Genomic DNA, 17,982 nt, shown 5'->3' on the forward strand with positions numbered 1-17,982 from the left:
AAAAAAAAAAAAAAAACACATTGCAATAAAGAATAAAAAAAAAATATTATTGTAAAAAATAATAAATGTAAATTAAAAAAAACACACAGACACGGTTCACCCCTCCCCCCCCCTAAAAAAAAAAACAAAAAAAAAACACTGTCACGTGATATTAAAAAAAAAGTATCGGTAATCGGTATCGGAGAGTACTTTAAAAAAAGTATCGGTACTTGTACTCGGTCCTAAAAAAAGTGGTATCGGGACAACCCTACTACGTAGTCATGTGTATAAAAACCTTCAATTGCATCATAATTACGCAGAACAGTTATTTGGAAAGATGCTGAGCGTATCTTTTGTGTCTGTTCCCTACTGCAGTAGTTATTAATTTGTAACCACTAATCAATATGAGGATAGGATTTGCCTATCATCAAAATGTCCTGGTCACGTGGCAAGCTTTGCCTAGGAAGGGTTTACAGGTGACCCTGAGAATCCGAAACGAGGAGCTTGAGACGATCCGGGAATTTCTGATCAGCCGGCTGAGGTAAGCCTTTTGCTTACATTTGAGTTATCAGACTTCCTTGATCGGTAAGGCATTTTAGGGACAAAGGGTACCTATTTTACTCCCCTTGATCGAACTGTATTGATTGGTGGTTATATGTTATGTTGTCACTGTCTACTGTCCATCGAAGTGTTATAGATAAGAAAGGGAAGAAGAGTGCTGTTCACAGGTATATGTAGTACATCTGCTAGAAGTAGTTTAGAGGCAAGAGGGTATAGGCACATGTAGAGAAGACTGGCCAGTCATTATGGGCATTAAATTAAGTAAGGGAATGAAGGGTAAGAGACCCTCAAAAAACCTCAGCGCAAGAGGAGCGCTATATATGAACCGTGCAGTTCCGCCTATACTTGGCCCCTAGATTAATGGTTAAAGTGGACAGTGATCCACAATGGGTAACTGGGTTACCAAAGTCCATAGGGACTAAGAATCATGCAGAGTAAACAGCTAGAGAAACAGCTATCTATGTGAGAAGGATGGATCAAGGGTGACAATTAACACTAGATAGAAAGGGACATTTTCATGTTAAGTTGTGGGATGAATTTGGGGTCAGGCACTACAACTAGTAAAGTCAGAAACAGAGAAATGAGAGTCAAAACAGAATACTTTATATGTTGTCAGAGAGGGAAGATGGGATGAGCACTATTGCTGCCCGTCTGATCATAGAAGGTACAGTAGGTGAAGTATGGTATTACAATACATTGGATGCAAAGGATATCAGAACAAAATAAGGAAAGCAGAAGTTAAGCAAGGAAATATTAAAGAGTTAAAAGAGTTAGTGAATGATATGCATGTGTTGTGTACAAATGGGAAAAATTTTAGTGATTTAAGAGATATTTCGTGTATGTGTGTGAATGCTGGAACCTTTAGTTCTATCGCTTGTGTGTGTCATGTTTGCAGATGTGACCCCCTCCTTTGCGCTCTCATGAAAGAATGTGGCTGGGATGAGAGGTCAGTGATAAGCTGGAAGGACACCATGCCAATTTAAGTTTTTATTAGACAAAACATTTATAACAAAATGTGTCGGGTTAACGAATCTAATGATAAACAATGAGATCACAATTATTTTTTAATCTGTTTTTCAAACATGGTAAAATGAAGGTTACATTTAACCGTGTATTACAAAAAATGAATATCCTTTGATAGTGGAAACAGTGCAAAAGAAAAAAAAGGGAAATTAAGTAATAATGAGTATTAATTTCTAATATGAGTTTAACAATTTTATTAATAATATAGATATATTGAAACTGGTTTAGACAACCTTTGGTTGGACATTAAATCCAGGTTAATGGGGAAATTTGTAATGAATGAGGATAGTTAAGATTAAGATAACAATTTTGTAATTTTACATTTATACAATAAGCCTTTATTGAGAGAAAAAAAAGATTAAGATGAGGTTGTTATTTGGAGGCCACCTGCAGCCAGTTGTTTTATAGTTTTTGATGCTTTCTGGTCCATCATACACATTGTTGGTCCTTTTGTTTTTATTTATTTTTATTTTTGAAATCCAAAGCAGAATGTGTGGATTGTGAAATGATGTGCCCCTTTTCCTTGTAAGTGCAGTGGTATAAGCAGAAGAATATTTTGGATTTATGGACATCTCTGCATGACCGCAGGGTATTGTTATCATTTATTATAATATTGCCAGGAAAAAGTTGTCTTTTTGAAACATGACACTGGAGTTCTTACACAAACAGCATGATAGAAAACAGGCCATTGTAGTATATTTATGCAAGCTGGACCCAGTAATGAAGGGTTCATATTGATATATCAGAGCTGTAGCTTTTATGCAAAGGTGCTATTAGATAGTTACAGACATTATTTTGGTCAAATGTTTAATTTTTAATGGTCCCACATTCTGCGCAGCAAATATACAGCTAACTAAATGTTTGTCTAATGAAAGGTTCAAAATATGAATTTGTTTTGTTTGTTTATGTACAAATCTAACAATGAAAAATGCATACATTTGAATCCAGACACATTATTGCCTCTATTGGAGGAGGCTGGAGACGAAGAAAAACCACATGTGTTAAATTGATGACGTAGGAATCAGCTGCTGTGAGCCCAGTGCAGGACACACTCCCTGAAGACCCAGATATTCAATTTTTTGTAGAGTTATTCCCAGTTTTAAACTGAGGATGCAGTTTATCACCCAGAAGGATACTCTGTATTTAAAGTCATTGGATCTTTTTTCCCCAGCTGAAGAAGCAGAGCTCCATGTTTTAGCAAAGCCTGTGAGCTATAAAAAGATATATATTTATATAGATAGTCGAGATATAGAGAGCTTTTGGTTCCATTTGAAGGGCCAGAAGTTTGTTTTTACTTCGGCAGGTAAACCAATCAAGCATGCCAAGCTAATTTGATTGGCTGCCTTCAGCTTTCCAAGTTCTTGCTGAGGTAGCCATACTAACATTAAAACTCACACATGGAAGCAGACCAGGCAACTAAGGATGCTGCATTACAGCCCCGGACACTTACTGGGTCTGTGCAACACACAGATTCCACCCTAGTTCTGGCCCAGTATAGCTTGGATTAATAATTCAACTCTAAGGACCGCAGAACGAGAGGAACAAGTGGTGCACAGGGGGCAACTTCTTATGAAATTTGGAAAAGGTGATAATTTATGTCTGCCAGCCACTTTTTTCCCTCCAGCTTGACACATGGACCGTGTCATCAGTCACAAGCAGTTATGGCTGCCTTAGTAAATATGCATGGGATAAAGCCAGGGTTCTCCACAGTTGTTTTTATAACATACCACTTATTGTTTTACCTGTTACCAAAGGCGTTACCAAAAGTTGAACATCCCTTCCAGAGATTACAAAAAGATATATCCAGATGCCCAAGTCAGGATCTTACGAGTATTCATTTTGTCTGTATGGACATGTTTTCTAAATGTCCAGTGGCAAATGCTACTGCAAAGGCCACAGTAAAAAGTGTTATCAGAAGTAGTTTGTAAGTAGAGTGCCAGAAAGTACAGAGAGTAACAGAGGAAATAATTTTTATAGGAGAATCCTTACTAGAAGTTTTGAGGATTTATTTTTACACTCCCTACTGTCCACAATGTAGCGGACAAAGTAGAGTAAGAAACTAGAAAAACTTTTGCCTGAATTTTTTCTCATATTTTATCAAGCCCCTAAGGGGATGTTGGGCTCTCTCCCTATGGGACTTGGTTTGGGAGTGTGTTACTCACTTGCTTATATTTTGTCTGAGCAGCTGAAGTCCTCCATTCGGATCTCACAGAGAATGTTGCTGTTCTTTTAAGGTTTTTGACAAACTCATTTATGTGTTTTCTCCCCAATTCCAGATCCTAAAAGTTTGGAAGGATCTAAAACTAAAGCCAGGTGACTTGTGGATTGTTAAGAGTCATTTATATATAAGGAAATGTTTGGAGACTCAATACAGCATCTATTTTATGTACAGTTTTGCAAAACTTGAAGGAAAAGTCACCTGGATCCACACCAGACACTGCAAAAATTACTAAATTAAAGAAATCTCTGTGTTTGATTTGTTTCCCTCTTGTGATCACAGTCTAGGGTACTTTTTGATTCAATTACTTTAATTGTAAGGTATATATATATATATATATATATATATATATATATATATATATACTATATATACCGTATTTATCGGCGTATAACACACACTGTTTTCCCCTTAAAATCAGGGGAAAATCATGGGTGCGTGTTATACGCAGATCCCCACTCTCTGTGTGCCAAAAAACAGCGAGCGCCGCGAAAAAAACCGAGCGCCGACGGAAAAAACAAGCGCCGCCGAAAAAGACCGAGCCGAGTGCTTGGCTCCACTCGCAGTCACGCCATCACGCTGCCCCGCCTCTCTGCTGATGATGAGAAGCGAGCGCTTCCGAAAAAGACCGAGTCGAGTATACTGTGTACTCGGCTCGGCTCCGCTCGCAGTCCCGCCCAGCTCCTTTGATGGACATAACACTCCGTCCAATGGCAGGACTGGGCGGGACTGCGAGCCGAGCCGAGCCGAGTACACAGTATACTTGGCTCTGTTTTTTTCGGAAGCACTCGCTTCTTATCCTCAGCAGGGAGGTGGGGCGGCGTGACGAGCGGCAGATTTAAATGGCACAAACGGCACACGGCATTGGGCAAGGCTGCACTGGGCAAGGCTGCACTGGGCAAGACTGCACTGGGCAAGGCTGTACTGGGCAAGGCTGCACTGGGCAAGGCTGCATTGGGCAAGGCTGCACTGGGCAAGGCTGCTTATGACTAAGGGCAAGGCTGCTTATGACTAAGGGCAAGGCTGCTTATGACAATGGGCAAGGCTGAAAATGGCACTTAGCAAGGCTGCAAACGGCACTGGGCAAGCTGCAAATGGACACTGATCATTCTGCAATGATGGACAAGGCTACAGATGAACACTGATGAGGCTGCATTGATGGGCATTTAAATGTAAGTTTTTTTTCCTTAAACTTCCCTCCTAAAAGTTTTTTTCCTTAAAATGCCCTCCTAAACTTGGGGTGCGTGTTATACGCCGGTGCGTGTTATACGCCGATAAATACGGTGTATATATATGTATATATATATATATATATATATATAAAATGTGAAGAAAAATCAAAAAAGGACTGCGCTAGTCCTTTTTTGATTTTTCTTTATATGTTTGTGTGCACGCCTCACTCTAGGACTGCAGCTTGCTTTAATCTACTAATCATTAGTAGCACACTTTTATGTTAGCGCGGTATTGTTTATGTTTTAATATATAAAATGTGATTTGAAAAGTAGTTCAGCCATGTTGAAGTCATATTTGTCTTTTGTACGTCTTCCATTTTATGTAGAATTGTCTGTGTTTACATGTGCTGATAAGTCAGCATGCCAACAATTCAGCTAGAAGGCCATTCTGGCCACAGGAGTGTACAGCCTCTGTAAATGTGTCTTATCAATCATTTGTCTTTCACAATGAAAAGTCATTTTGTAATGAAAAAGCTGCTCAGCTATTATTTTCTCCACAATGGAGATTTTGCCTCTTTGGCCAGGACTACCTTCACCTAAGCGTGTGGAGGTTCCAGGTTAAAGGTGATGGCAGGTGTGGTTATTGATCAAAATATTGATGAAAAGAGGGGAGATTGTAATGGAAATTTGTAAGTTCTGTATATAATTGTATTGTATTTTGTATGTATTGCACACTGCCCTCACTGTGAACACAGCACTAATAATGTTTTCAGTACATGTTTACATTCTTTCGAGTCCTGATTAGAATCAGCCTGCCTATGTTATGCCCCTTGTTACCATAAACGTACAAATGTAATATTAATGTGATACCTACGTAGTCATGTGTATAAAAACCTTCAATTGCGTCATAATTACGCAGAACAGTTATTTGGAAATATGCTGAGCGTATCTTTTGTGTCTGTTCCCTACTGCAGTAGTTATTATTAATTTGGAACCACTAATCAATATGAGGATAGGATTTGCCTATCATCAAAATGTCCTGGTCAGATTATAGCAATGTGATGTATAACCATAAAATGCCCATCCACAAATGGCAGCCTCCACAAGGAGATTAGAAGCAAAATCCAGCTACAGAGTATACAATTAATGAAGGTACAACATATACATAGTTGATTATTAAAAGGCGCATCCAAGTATGCTGTCCACATAGAACATCCTCCACACTGCCGGCCCTTACCACGGTCAGTGTGCAATCGTGACCGGAAAGACTACCCTGCTGTAGAGTGATCTGAAAGTGAGGCTTGACGCGCTTGTTGAGTGCAGAATGGAAGGGTTGACGTTGATTGTGAAGTGGAGAATGGTAGTCTATGTGAACAGCTTTACCCGGAGGCCTGCATACTTAGATGTGCCTCTTTTAATCATCAATCATGTGAGTTGCTAAATGTTGTACCTTCATTAAATGTAATCATATTGCTACACTTAGAGGCACCACTCTTCTCTTTTATACTCAGTTGTGATACAATCTTCATGACAAGCTCTGCTTTCATCTGCTCTTGCAACAAGCCAGAAAAATAGAACTCAAAGAGTTTTAACAGCTCTGTTTGTAGCCATTTTCAAGGGTTCTAGTAGGCAGTCAGGAAACTTCAAATAGTCTTTTTTTTTTTTTTTTTTTTTTTTTGACAGTAAGTGACATAAATCAAATGAAACCAGTGCTGCCGAATATAATTGCCCTTGAGGTTTTTTTTTTTTTTTTTAGTGTCCAATCTCCTGAAGACAAAAGTATAACCCATGGTATAGACTTGCTACTTTGCTGTATCTTTAATGAACATCAGAGGTTTTACAGTGAGCACATAAAAATTCAATTTTTTTCCAGGTTTTAGACATTATAAGGAATACTATTAATGATGAAAGAGTGGAACTTTCCGTCCTGGATTCATTTGATCCCCTTCCTATTAGCCCACATGATGAGTCAAACTTTGGTTACCAAATACTACAGCGAACCATTCACTCTGTGTTTTCTGAAGCGCCAGTAGTGCCAGGTATGTTTTTTCTCTTAGATAATAAATTCAATATGTGGTAAATTACAATTAAAGTGATATTAAAAGAGAAGTATGGGTTTCCTTTTTTTTGCTTACATCTATTCTATGTGAGCTGCTGATATCTAAAAATCTTTCCAGCCCTTCATTGTAAATCAAGTATTACAGGATCACATGCCGTACAGTGCCATCACATGCCATACAGTGCCATCACATGCCGTACAGAGTCATCACATCTGGTACAGATTCATCACATGTTGTACAGTGCCGTCACGTGCCGTCACGTGCCGTCACGTGCCGTCACGTGCCGCACAGTGCCGTCACGTGCCGCACAGAGCCGTCACGTGCCGCACAGAGCCGTCACGTGCCGCACAGAGCCGTCACGTGCCGCACAGAGCCGTCACGTGCCGCACAGAGCCGTCACGTGCCGCACAGAGCCGTCACGTGCCGCACAGAGCCGTCACGTGCCGCACAGAGCCGTCACGTGCCGCACAGAGCCGTCACATGCCATATATGAGTACAGTGACAGAGGGATGATTTGTATGTACAATAAAGGAGACTCTGGGAACATATCGGGGGTCACTTTAGATATGGGGGAGTTGTCAGTCTCCCCTCCTATATGCTGTACACAGGTATGTTCTATACACATAGCACTGTGTACATTTCAGAGAACAGACACAGGGCACAGGTCACTATGCTTCTCACCATGTCTCCTCTTTTGATAAAACACAGTGCTATGTGTAGAGAACTTACCTGTGTTCATGTCTGGACATGAGAAGTGACTCCCCCTCTCCCACCATCGGCTGGAGGAGACACTGATACAGACTTTGAGTGAGGGGGGGAGGGAATTCGGAGGACACAGGAAGTAACATCAAAGCCCAGGGGAAAGGAGAGCTTGCAGATAACAGCCAGAGAAAGGTGAGGACTTCACTGTTTGTATCACACTGTCTCTGCTTCCCAGTTTTAGCTGGGGACATGCAAACAGAGGCATGTGAAGAATGTGCTCATACTGGATAGCAGCCTGGGTGTGCACCTCTTCACCAAACACACCCGCATGTCCTCCAGAGGGAGGGAGTGAAGGAGTGGCTGGATTGTGGAGATGTTTCCACCCCCTGGAAACGTTTGAACTGAGAAAGAATCGTTAGAGGCTGATTCTGGGATTTTCAAAAGACTATTCTACAAAAATGAAAGGACTGGGGAAAGAAAGAAATGCAATGCAGGTATGAGGGTAGCATGTACTACCTATTTTTGCATTCCTACACTTCTCCTTTAAAGTCTTGTTTTTTTTTGTTGTTTTTTTAAAAAATAACAAACATGTTATACTTTTCTGCTATGTGTAATGGTTTTGCACAGAGCAGCCCGGATCCTCCCCTGTCGGCGCTCATGGCCCCTCCCTCCTGCTGAGTGCCCCCTACAGCAAGCAGCTTGCTATAGGGGCACCTGAGCCGAGCCGCTGCCCTGTGTCCATTCAGACACGAGGCCGCGGCTTGGCCGCACCCCCTCTCGCTCCTCATTGGCTCACGGACTTTGACAGCAGCAGGGGCCAATTGGTCAATCAGGAGGGTGAGTCTAGGACAGCCCAGGCTCTCATGCAACCTCGCTGGATCAAGATGGGGCTCAGGTAAGTATTAGGGGGGCTGCTGCACACAGAAGGTTTTAATGCATAGAATGCATTAAGATAAAAAAAGCCTGCCTTTTAGAACCACTTTAAGACCAGACAAAAAACACACTGGTATACATCTATAAGCCCTAGGATTTGTGCTTGGGGACCTATTTGTGCTTTCATATGTAAAAAAAAAAAAAATGTGGTCAGGCTTACCATCAGGCTTATTCAGTAATGCAGTGCAAAATAACACCGCTGACATGTAAAGTATGGTAACCCGTAGCAGAGTCTGAGTCCCGGCTCACACCTATGCGAATTGGAAGCGGCTTACACCACATCCAATTCGCATGACATTTTAAAATATGTTTATTTGAATGAGGCTGGTTCACATATGTGCGTTGCATTTGCACTCCGCATTGCCCAAAAAACGTGTGCATTTTCTTGGCATTGCAGTGCGAATTGCAAGCACATTATCTTCTATGGGAACGCATCTGATTCGCAGATGCATTCCGTTGTGAACAGGATAAAATCCTGATGTAAACCTGACCTGATACTGATGCAATCCTGACCTGATCCTGATCAAAAACTGACGTGAAACGATGAACAACTGATTTTTCACATCGCAGGGAAACCTGAGCTTCAATTTGCACCGCACATGTGTGAACCGGGCCTGAAGGTTTTATGAACGATGAATACTATTGATTGCTCTGGTTACTGCACTTTGCATTATGTTGTGTTTTTGAATACATTTGTGAAAAGAAAACCAAGCTTGTAGGCTGACCTTGCCAGGAAAATGCTAGCTGCCTGGTTGTCATGCAGATTTAATGATTTTGATGCTTTCTGAGTCACTTGCCTGGAACAGATCAGAAGTATTCTTCTTTCACTTCCTGCTTAGTTCAGGGATTCAGAAAGTAGCAAAGTTGGAGGCAGCCCGGCAAAATAATTTAAATCAGGTGTACTTTTTATTATTTAACAGCAGTTGTTTGCAGTTTGGATCCCCCAGCACTGCAAGGACTATAGGCTCATTTTGGTCTAGGGGAAACATAAACAGCAAATGTATTCACTGTATCTTATCCTTTACTCCCCCAGTAGCTGATGCTCTCCTTTTCTCTCCAACATCAGGGGATGTAGGCAAGCCCTGGACATCCTCACTTACAATGTAGGACTGGTGGTCCTGCATTGTATGTGATGATGTCAGAGTGTCTGTGCTCAACAGAGCACCAAAGAGAACCAGCAGGTGAGGCCCCCCCTCACTTTAAAGTGGATGTAAACCAGCTTTATGAAATTTTTGTTGGATACATACAGTACCTGTCCGCGAGAATGTGTTTCCAGCGTGATCCTGTCACGCTGGTTCTCGGCGTCAGGGTACTGTACATCTTGCGCTGGCTGAAAAAGGAAAAACACATTTTCCTATTGCAGCGAGAGGGAATTCCCCTCCAGGAGCATACCAGGCCCTTAGGTCTGGTATGGATTTTAAGGGGACGAGTGAGTGCCCTCCCCCCTCCTGAACCGTACCAGGCCGCATTCCCTCAACATGGGGGTGTGGGTGCTTTGGGGAAGGGAGGCGCTCTGCCGTTGGTTGTCAGGGTCTGTGGGGGGAGGGCTTATCGGAATCAGGGAGCCCCCTTTAAGAAGGGGGCCCCCGGATCCCGGCCCCCCACCCTATGTGAATAAGTATGGGGTACATCATACCCCTACCCATTCACCTGGGGGGAAAAAAGTGTCAATAAAAAAAAACACACTAGACAGGTTTTTAAAGTAATTTATTAGGCAGCTCCGGGGGTCTTCTTCCGACTTCAAGGGTCTCTTCTGATTTCTCCGCTCTCTCCAGCCTCTTCTCCAGGTCTCCGGTTCTTCTCCCGCTCTCCGGTTCTTCTGCCGGGCTCCTCCGCTATCTTCTGCACTTTTGCCGCTCTTTTGCCAGCTGTGGCCCAGTCTTCTCCGTCGTCTTGTTCCCTCTTCTCTTCTTCCGATGTTGACACAATGCTCTCCCCCGCTGTAATGCCATGTGCGAGGTGTGCGTGTCACACAAGAAATGTGTGTCATTTCTTCAGTGTTGTCACATGAAAAGATTTCCCCCGGTGACCCTACCCCTTATGATGTCACAGTCCCGGGGCATGATGAGACTGACGTCATAAGGGGCGAGGTCACCGGGGGAAATCTTTTCATGTGACAACACTGAAGAAATGACACTTTGCTACAATGTAAAGTAGTGAGTGTACAGCTTGTATAACAGTGTAAATTTGCTGTCCCCTCAAAATAACTCAACACACAGCCATGAATATCTAAACAGCTGGCAACAAAATTGAGTACACTCCTAAGTGAAAATGTCCAAATTGGGCCCAATTAGCCATTTTCCCTCCCTGATGTCATGTGACTCATTAGTGTTACAAGGTTTCAGGTGTGAATGGGGAGCAGGTGTGTTAAATTTGTTGTTTTCGCTCTCACTCTCTCATACTGGTCACTGGAAGTTCAACATGGCACCTCATGGCAAAGAACTCTCTGAGGATCTGAAAAAAATAATTGTTGCTCTACATAAAGATGGCCTATGCTATAAGAAGATTGCCAAGACCCTGAAACTGAGCTGCAGCATGGTGGCCAAGACCATACAGCGGTTTAACAGGACAGGTTCTACTCAGAACAAACCTTGCCATGGTCGACCAAAGAAGTTGAGTGCATGTGCTCAGATTCATATCCAGAGGTTGTCTTTGGGAAATAGACGTATGAGTGCTGCCGACATTGCTGCAGAGGTTGAAAGGGTGGGGGGTCAGCCTGTCAGTGCTCAGACCATATGCTGCACACTGCATCAAATTGATCTGCATAACCGTCGTCCCAGAAGGAAGCCTCTTGTAAAGATGATGCACAAAAATTACCTGCAAACAGTTTGCTGAAGACAAGCAGACTAAGGATATGGAATACTGGAACCAAGTCCTGTGGTCTGATGAGACCAAGATAAACTTATTTGGTTCAGATGGTGTCAAGCGTGTGTGGTGGCAACCATGTGAGGAGTACAAAGACAAGTGTGTCTTGCCTACAATCAAGCATGCTGGTGGGAGTTTGGCTGCATGAGTACTGCCAGCCCTGGGGAGCTACAGTTCATCGAGGGAGCCATGAATGCCAACATGTACTGTGACATACTGAAGCAGAGCATGATCCCCTCTCTTCGGAGACTGGGTCGCAGGGCAGTATTCCTACATGATAACGACGCCAAACAAACCTCCAAGACGACCACTGCCTTGCTAAAGAAGCTGAGGGTAAAGGTGATGGACTGGCCAAGCATGTCTCCAGACCTAAATCCTATTGAGCATCTGTGGGGCATCCTCAAATGGAAGGCGGCGGAGCGCAAGGTCTCTAACATCCACCAGCTCTGTGATGTCGTCATGGAGGAGTGGAAGAGGACTCCAGTGGCAAACTGTGAAGCTCTGGTGAACTCCATGCCCAAGATGGTTAAGGCAGTGCTGGAAAATAATAGTGGCCACACAAAATATTGCCACTTTGAGCCCAATTTGGACATTTTCACTTAGGGGTGTACTCACTTTTGTTGCCAGTGGTTTAGACATTAATGGCTGTGTGTTGAGTTATTTTAAGGGGAAAGCAAATTTACACTGTTATACAAGCTGTACACTCACTACTTTACATTTTAGCAAAGTGTCATTTGTTCAGTGCTGTCACATGAAAAGATATAATAAAATATTTACAAAAATGTGAGAGGTGTACTCACTTTTGTGAGATACTGTATCTGCAGTGTTTTGTTATCTCTCTTCAAAGCAGTTTTGTGTTGGGGAGGATGCTATAAATAGATTAGCATAAATAGATGAGCCCTGAACCATTCAACAAACAGAGCTGAAAGTCTCTACCTATGAGGAGAGGGGGTGTGTGCCTTTCCTCCAATCAAGTGTCTTGGCTGTATGCCCAGGCTTCACTGAAGTGCTAACCAGGAAGAGAAAATCTCCTAAAAAGGATGTGCACTTACTAAACAGTATATGAAGCTGAAGACAGCAGATATATACATGTAAAACTTATGTAGGGAGATTTGTTTCATCTCTGTGTATCATCTGAGGTTGTTCACTTCACTGGGTATATGTGAGGGTTTACATCCACTTTAGGGGTAACTTTTTACATTTAAAAAAGTTAAAGCATATGTAAACCCTCAACATGTAAAACAACCCATTGAGTTTAAAAAAGCAATGAAAGACAAAACATTTGTGTACAGATATAAAAAAACATAAACGCATTTTCCCCCTTTTTTTTATAAGTGATCACATTAAGACCCCTTTCACACTGAAGCTTTTTTTAGAGGTGCTATAGCGACTGAAAAGCGCCTGCAAAGCGCCTCTCCTCTCACTCCAGTGTGAAAGCCCTAGGGCTTTCACACTGGGGCGCTACACTGGCAGGATGCTCAAAAAAGTCCTGCAAGCAGTATCTTTGAAAAGCTGTAGGAGCAGTGTATACACTGCTCCTAAAGCACCCCCTGCCCATTGAAATCAATGGGCAGTGGCGCTTTGCGGGCACTTTTAACCCTTTTTCGTCCGCTAGCGAGGGTTAAAACGCCCCACTAGTGGCTGAAATGCAACGCTAAAACGACGGTAAAGCGCCGCTAAAAATAGTGTCGCTTTACCGCTGACGCCTGGGGAGCCTCAGTGTGAAAATGAGAGGACGGCGCACTCTAAGTGCAGCGTGCATCATACAACTATTTTATTATAGGGGATTAAAAGCACTCACATTTGAGTAGATAAAATCCAGCATTGTAAACAATAGTGTCAGTTCATCCACTTGTTCCCAGGTAGTTGAGATGTCACGGGCCGGTGGAGGGTATCCTCTGTCCTGGGTCCTGTGGCTTTCCGGCGGTGCTGTGGGCGCTCACTTCGATGAACTGGGTCAGGCGGGCGGCGCTTTGCATTTGGAGCATGCGTGCTACTTCATCAGGCTATGATTTTTTTCTTGTTCCAGAGCCTCTTCTATCTTTTTTGGACTGGCAGCCTTCTACGTTTTCAGCACCTCATTATTCTTACATGGATTAATGCTTGGACCTGAAACACTTTACGTTACCACCAAGCCCCCCCCCATTCTGCCCCCTTTTGTTCTTTATTTTTATTTTCCTTATTATTTAATACATTGTATATATACCGATATACTCTGAGTGCGCCATATCAACCCTCTGTCAGTGTGAAAGTGCCCTTACTCTGCTCTCAGCTTCATAATAGTGGGGCAGGAGAAGCAATAGTACACCGATATTCCCAGTGGAAGCCTGTGCAGGGGGCGTGTCAGGACAAATCTAATCATTGGAGGAGAGCATGCTGGGTTCCCAGCACAGCTGGAGAATTGACCTTGGTGTGTTCTCCTGCCTAGTGTGATCAGTTTTTAATAGGAAAGCAGAGGAACCGGCAGAAACACTAGGTATTTCACACAGGGGAAGCAACCAAAACCAAAAATGTAATATATTGCAGCTCACCAATCATCCGATGTGGTGCCTGCATTTGTTTTGTTTTGTTTTTTTTTTTTATAGACTTTTTCCCCTATTGCCACCTGGTGATCTGACCAGTAACACACCTCCTGTATTGGAGTGCCCCACTCTAGATGATGGAGCTCAGAGATATCTTTGGACAGTAGCTTTGTAAGTCTGGGAGGGAGGGTAGTGTTAAATGCACTAGTAGATTTAAATACACTAACACAATTGAAGGCAAACTCCAGCTCACAGTTTATAAGCAGTTACAGCAACAGTTTTCTTCCTTTTGGGATAAAGGTTTTACATAAATAAAAGCTGATGATTGTAAGCACCCCTGTCAGTGGCAAATGGTTTGTCTAAACCAGGCATAGACCACCTTAAAGAGGTGGAGATCTACCTGAACAACATGGAATAAGTCAAAGATTACTGGGCACAGTGTCTCCCAGTGTTGTCTCCTCACACCTGATTTAAACCTCTAATTGACGTACTACTGTGCAGGGCTGTGTTTTGACCTAAGCCGACAAGGCCTAGACCTAGGGTGGCACTTTGCGGGGGGGCGGCAAAAAAAGCTGCCCCCCGCATGAGAGAAAGTCCCCCCACCCGATTCCCGGCTCCCGCGGCCGCCCCCCACACACATGCAGCCCACGGCGACCACCTTGCTGTAGCAGCGCTGCTGTGTATGGGCGTGCTTGGCAGAGGGTGGAGGGGCATGTGTATGGGCATGCTTAGCAGAGCTCACGCCCCTCCACCCTCTGCCAAGCACGCCCATACACAGCAGCGCCGCCCGCTACAGCAAGGCAGCCGCCGTGGGCTGCATGTGTGCGGGGGGCGGGAGCCAGGAATCGGGTGGGGGGACTTTCTATCATGCGGGGGGCGGCGTGTGACTCACGCCCCCATAAGCGGCCGGTGACTGGCGGAGGTGGTGCCTTATGCTCCGCCTACTCTCCTCCACACTGCTTCTACTCGGCACTGGGGCGAGGTCTGGCAGTGACGTCAGGAGGAGAGAGAGAAGCACAAGGGAACCCCCCAGGACAGTAGGTAAAGTAATTTAATAAATTATATCAGTGTTATGGGAACAGTGTTGGCATTTGATGGGCACAGTGACAGCGTTTGAGGGCACAGTGGCTACAATTGATGGGGCACAGTGACAGCGTTTGAGGGCACAGTGGCTACAATTGATGGGGCACAGGGACAGCGTTTGAGGGCACAGTGGCTACAATTGATGGGGCACAGGGACAGCGTTTGAGGGCACAGTGGCTACATTTGATGGGGCACAGTGACAGCGTTTGAGGGCACAGTGGCTACAATTGATGGGGCACAGTGGCTGCAATTGATGGGGCACAGTGACAGCGTTTGATGGCACAGTGACAGCGTTTGATGGCACAGTGACAGCGTTTGATGGCACAGTGACAGCGTTTGAGGGCACAGTGACAGCGTTTGAGGGCACAGTGGCTACAATTGATGGGGCACAGTGACAGCGTTTGAGGGCACAGTGGCTACAGTTGATGGGCACAGTGGCTGCGTTTGGCACAGTGGCTGCGATGGGCACAGTGGCTGCGTTTGATGGGCACAGTGGCTGCGTTTGGTGGGCACAGTGGCTGCGTTTGATGGGGCACAGTGGCTGCGTTTGATGGGGCACAGTGGCTGCGTTTGATGGGGCACAGTGGCTGCGTTTGATGGGGCACAGTGAGGCTGCAATTAATGTCTTTTTTTCTGAATTTTTTAGTTTGTTTGCACCCCCCCCAAAAAAAAATTTAATCACCAGCCGCCACTGGCATGTGTAAAGTGCTCCATGCATGCTAAAATCAATGCAAACCCTTTAAACAGTCCACATTTAGTGAAAGTGCATTAATATGCAGACCATGATATTGAAATAAAGTGCTCCATCAATGCTGAAATCAATGCAAACTCATTAAAGAGGAGTCCCGCCCCCACCCTGTGAAAACATTAAAACTCAGCAGCTACAAATACTGTAGCTGCTGACTTTTAATATTAGGACACTTACCTGTCCAGGGATCCTGCAATGTCGACACCTCAGCCGATTTTCGGATTGGCTCTCGGGTTTTGCCACCATCATTCATGGTAAGAGAAACCGGACGGTTCACTGCTGCACGTGTGCGAAGCGCGTTGCACTTTCTGAATGCCCCAGTGGAGGAAGAAAAAGGGGGGCCGAACTTCAGAGGGGGCAGCGCAGTCTCCAGGGAGTGGGGAAGGGTACCTGTCAAAATGCCAAATGAGCCTAAAGAGGAAGGGGTGTGGTTTACAGATGACAGGGTGGGTCTTAAACAGGAAGGGGTGTGGCCTCGGCAGCAAGGGGGGTGCATGAGTTTAGTCAGACCTAGGGCAGCACAAAACCTAAATACACCACTGCTACTGTGTCGCAACTGCATGCACTGCACGGCAATTATGGGTTTAAATCTGGTGGAGGCAACATATTGCCTCCTCGCTAGAGATGGGTTTGGGCATGTTCGAAACCCCACTTGCCCGATCCCACCAGGAAGCCGGCACTACACACGACTAATCACAGGCAGTGAGACATTTCCCGATCTGTGCAGCTGCGGACTGGGAAATGTCTCACTGCCTGTGATTAGCTGTGTGCTAGGTTACATAGTTAGGTTGAAAAAAGACACAAGTCCATCCAGTTCAACCTTAAAAACAATTGCAGTGTCGGCTTCCTGGTGGGATCGGGCCCGAGCCCATCTCTACTCCTCTCCACCTGTCAAACACACTAGGATCACTTTTCAGGGGAGCAGCAGTGCCTTCACTTTTGAAAGAGCCCTTAGTTGCATTCGGCAGCAGCACCCTTCGTGCTTGTTCACATGTAAAATTGGGGGGGTGCAGGGAGCTCGGTAAAACCATGTGGTTGAGCCATAGTTTTACCACCCCAATCCCTACCCTCATTAGCTGCTGAGGCAGCAGCCAAAGGTGTACACATATCACAGCAGAAATTAAGTCCCCTGTTGCTTTTGGTGGGTGCTCCCGCCTGCCAATCGCGACCCATTCAAGTAAATGGGAGCACAACTGCATTTTTCTGCAGCGTCCAATGGGTTAAAGCAGGTGGTGAGAAAGCAAAACATGCTGCCTGCCTTTTACTCACAAGGTTGCAGGGCACTTGCAGAGTGGCCTCATTTATTTGAATGGGTCATTCATGGCAGGTGCTACACCCACTAACCATGGCAGGGCGTATAACTCTTGCTGTGACATGTGTACACCCCTGGCCACTGCAGCTAAATGTGGACTGCGGTTGGGGCGGGGGAGATAAAAACGTGTCTTAACTATGGGGTTTTACCACCCTCCAAACTGCAAATGTAAATTAATCCTTTCTGTCCTGAGCCCCCTATAAGGCTGCTTTCACACTGATGTGCTGTAGTTAACCTGTACTGCAGGTGCGGTGCATTTGCAACTTTCCTGGGTTAGCTGTGCTTTGCCATAGACTTCTATTATATCCTGCAGGTGTCGTACACTTTCTGAAAGCGCACCAAAACTCCTGCATTCAGAAAGTGTACCAAACCTGCAGGATATAATAGAAGTCTAGGGCTAAGCGCAGCAAACCCGCATGATATAATAAAACTTTCCTTTAGGGCAAGAGGTTAAATTACTTTTGAACTCTGGTTTGTGTTGAACACAGGTCCTAATGGGAGGTGTTGATTGCCACTTTAAATAAGTTGCTAGCGGGCTTAAGCATTTCAGTAGGAAATCACTAAGGATGGGCTCAGGTGTGTTCGCAAATACACATGCCTGCACTCGCCAGGAATCTGACACTGCGCAGCGCTAATCACAGGCAGTGAGACATTTCCCGATCCACTGCTGCACAGATCTGGAAATGTCTCACTGACTGTGATTAGCGCTGCCCAGTGTCCGCTTCCTGGCTGGCACGGGCACGTGGAGTTGCGAACAAGCCTGAGCCCATCGTTAGAAATCACACAAAATATATTGCAGCTACT

The 17,982-nt window shown here is 44.5% G+C and overlaps 1 protein-coding gene across 4 annotated transcripts in view; it reads left to right on the top strand.

The window, feature by feature from the left end:
* Positions 1–17,982, top strand: part of PM20D1 (peptidase M20 domain containing 1) — a 387,280-nt gene that overhangs the window by 320,308 nt on the left and 48,990 nt on the right. For all 4 annotated transcript variants that reach the window (XR_012241709.1, XM_073615882.1, XM_073615880.1 and 1 more), the window contains one exon: positions 6,827–6,992. Coding sequence is in view for 3 of the 4 variants with exons in the window: in XM_073615882.1 (XP_073471983.1) it covers positions 6,827–6,992 (166 nt within the window). In the remaining variant the exon portion in view is untranslated. The remainder of the gene's footprint in view (positions 1–6,826; positions 6,993–17,982) is intronic.

Source organism: Aquarana catesbeiana, linkage group LG02, assembly GCF_042186555.1.
Source record: "Aquarana catesbeiana isolate 2022-GZ linkage group LG02, ASM4218655v1, whole genome shotgun sequence".
NCBI classification, from domain to species: Eukaryota; Metazoa; Chordata; class Amphibia; order Anura; family Ranidae; genus Aquarana; species Aquarana catesbeiana.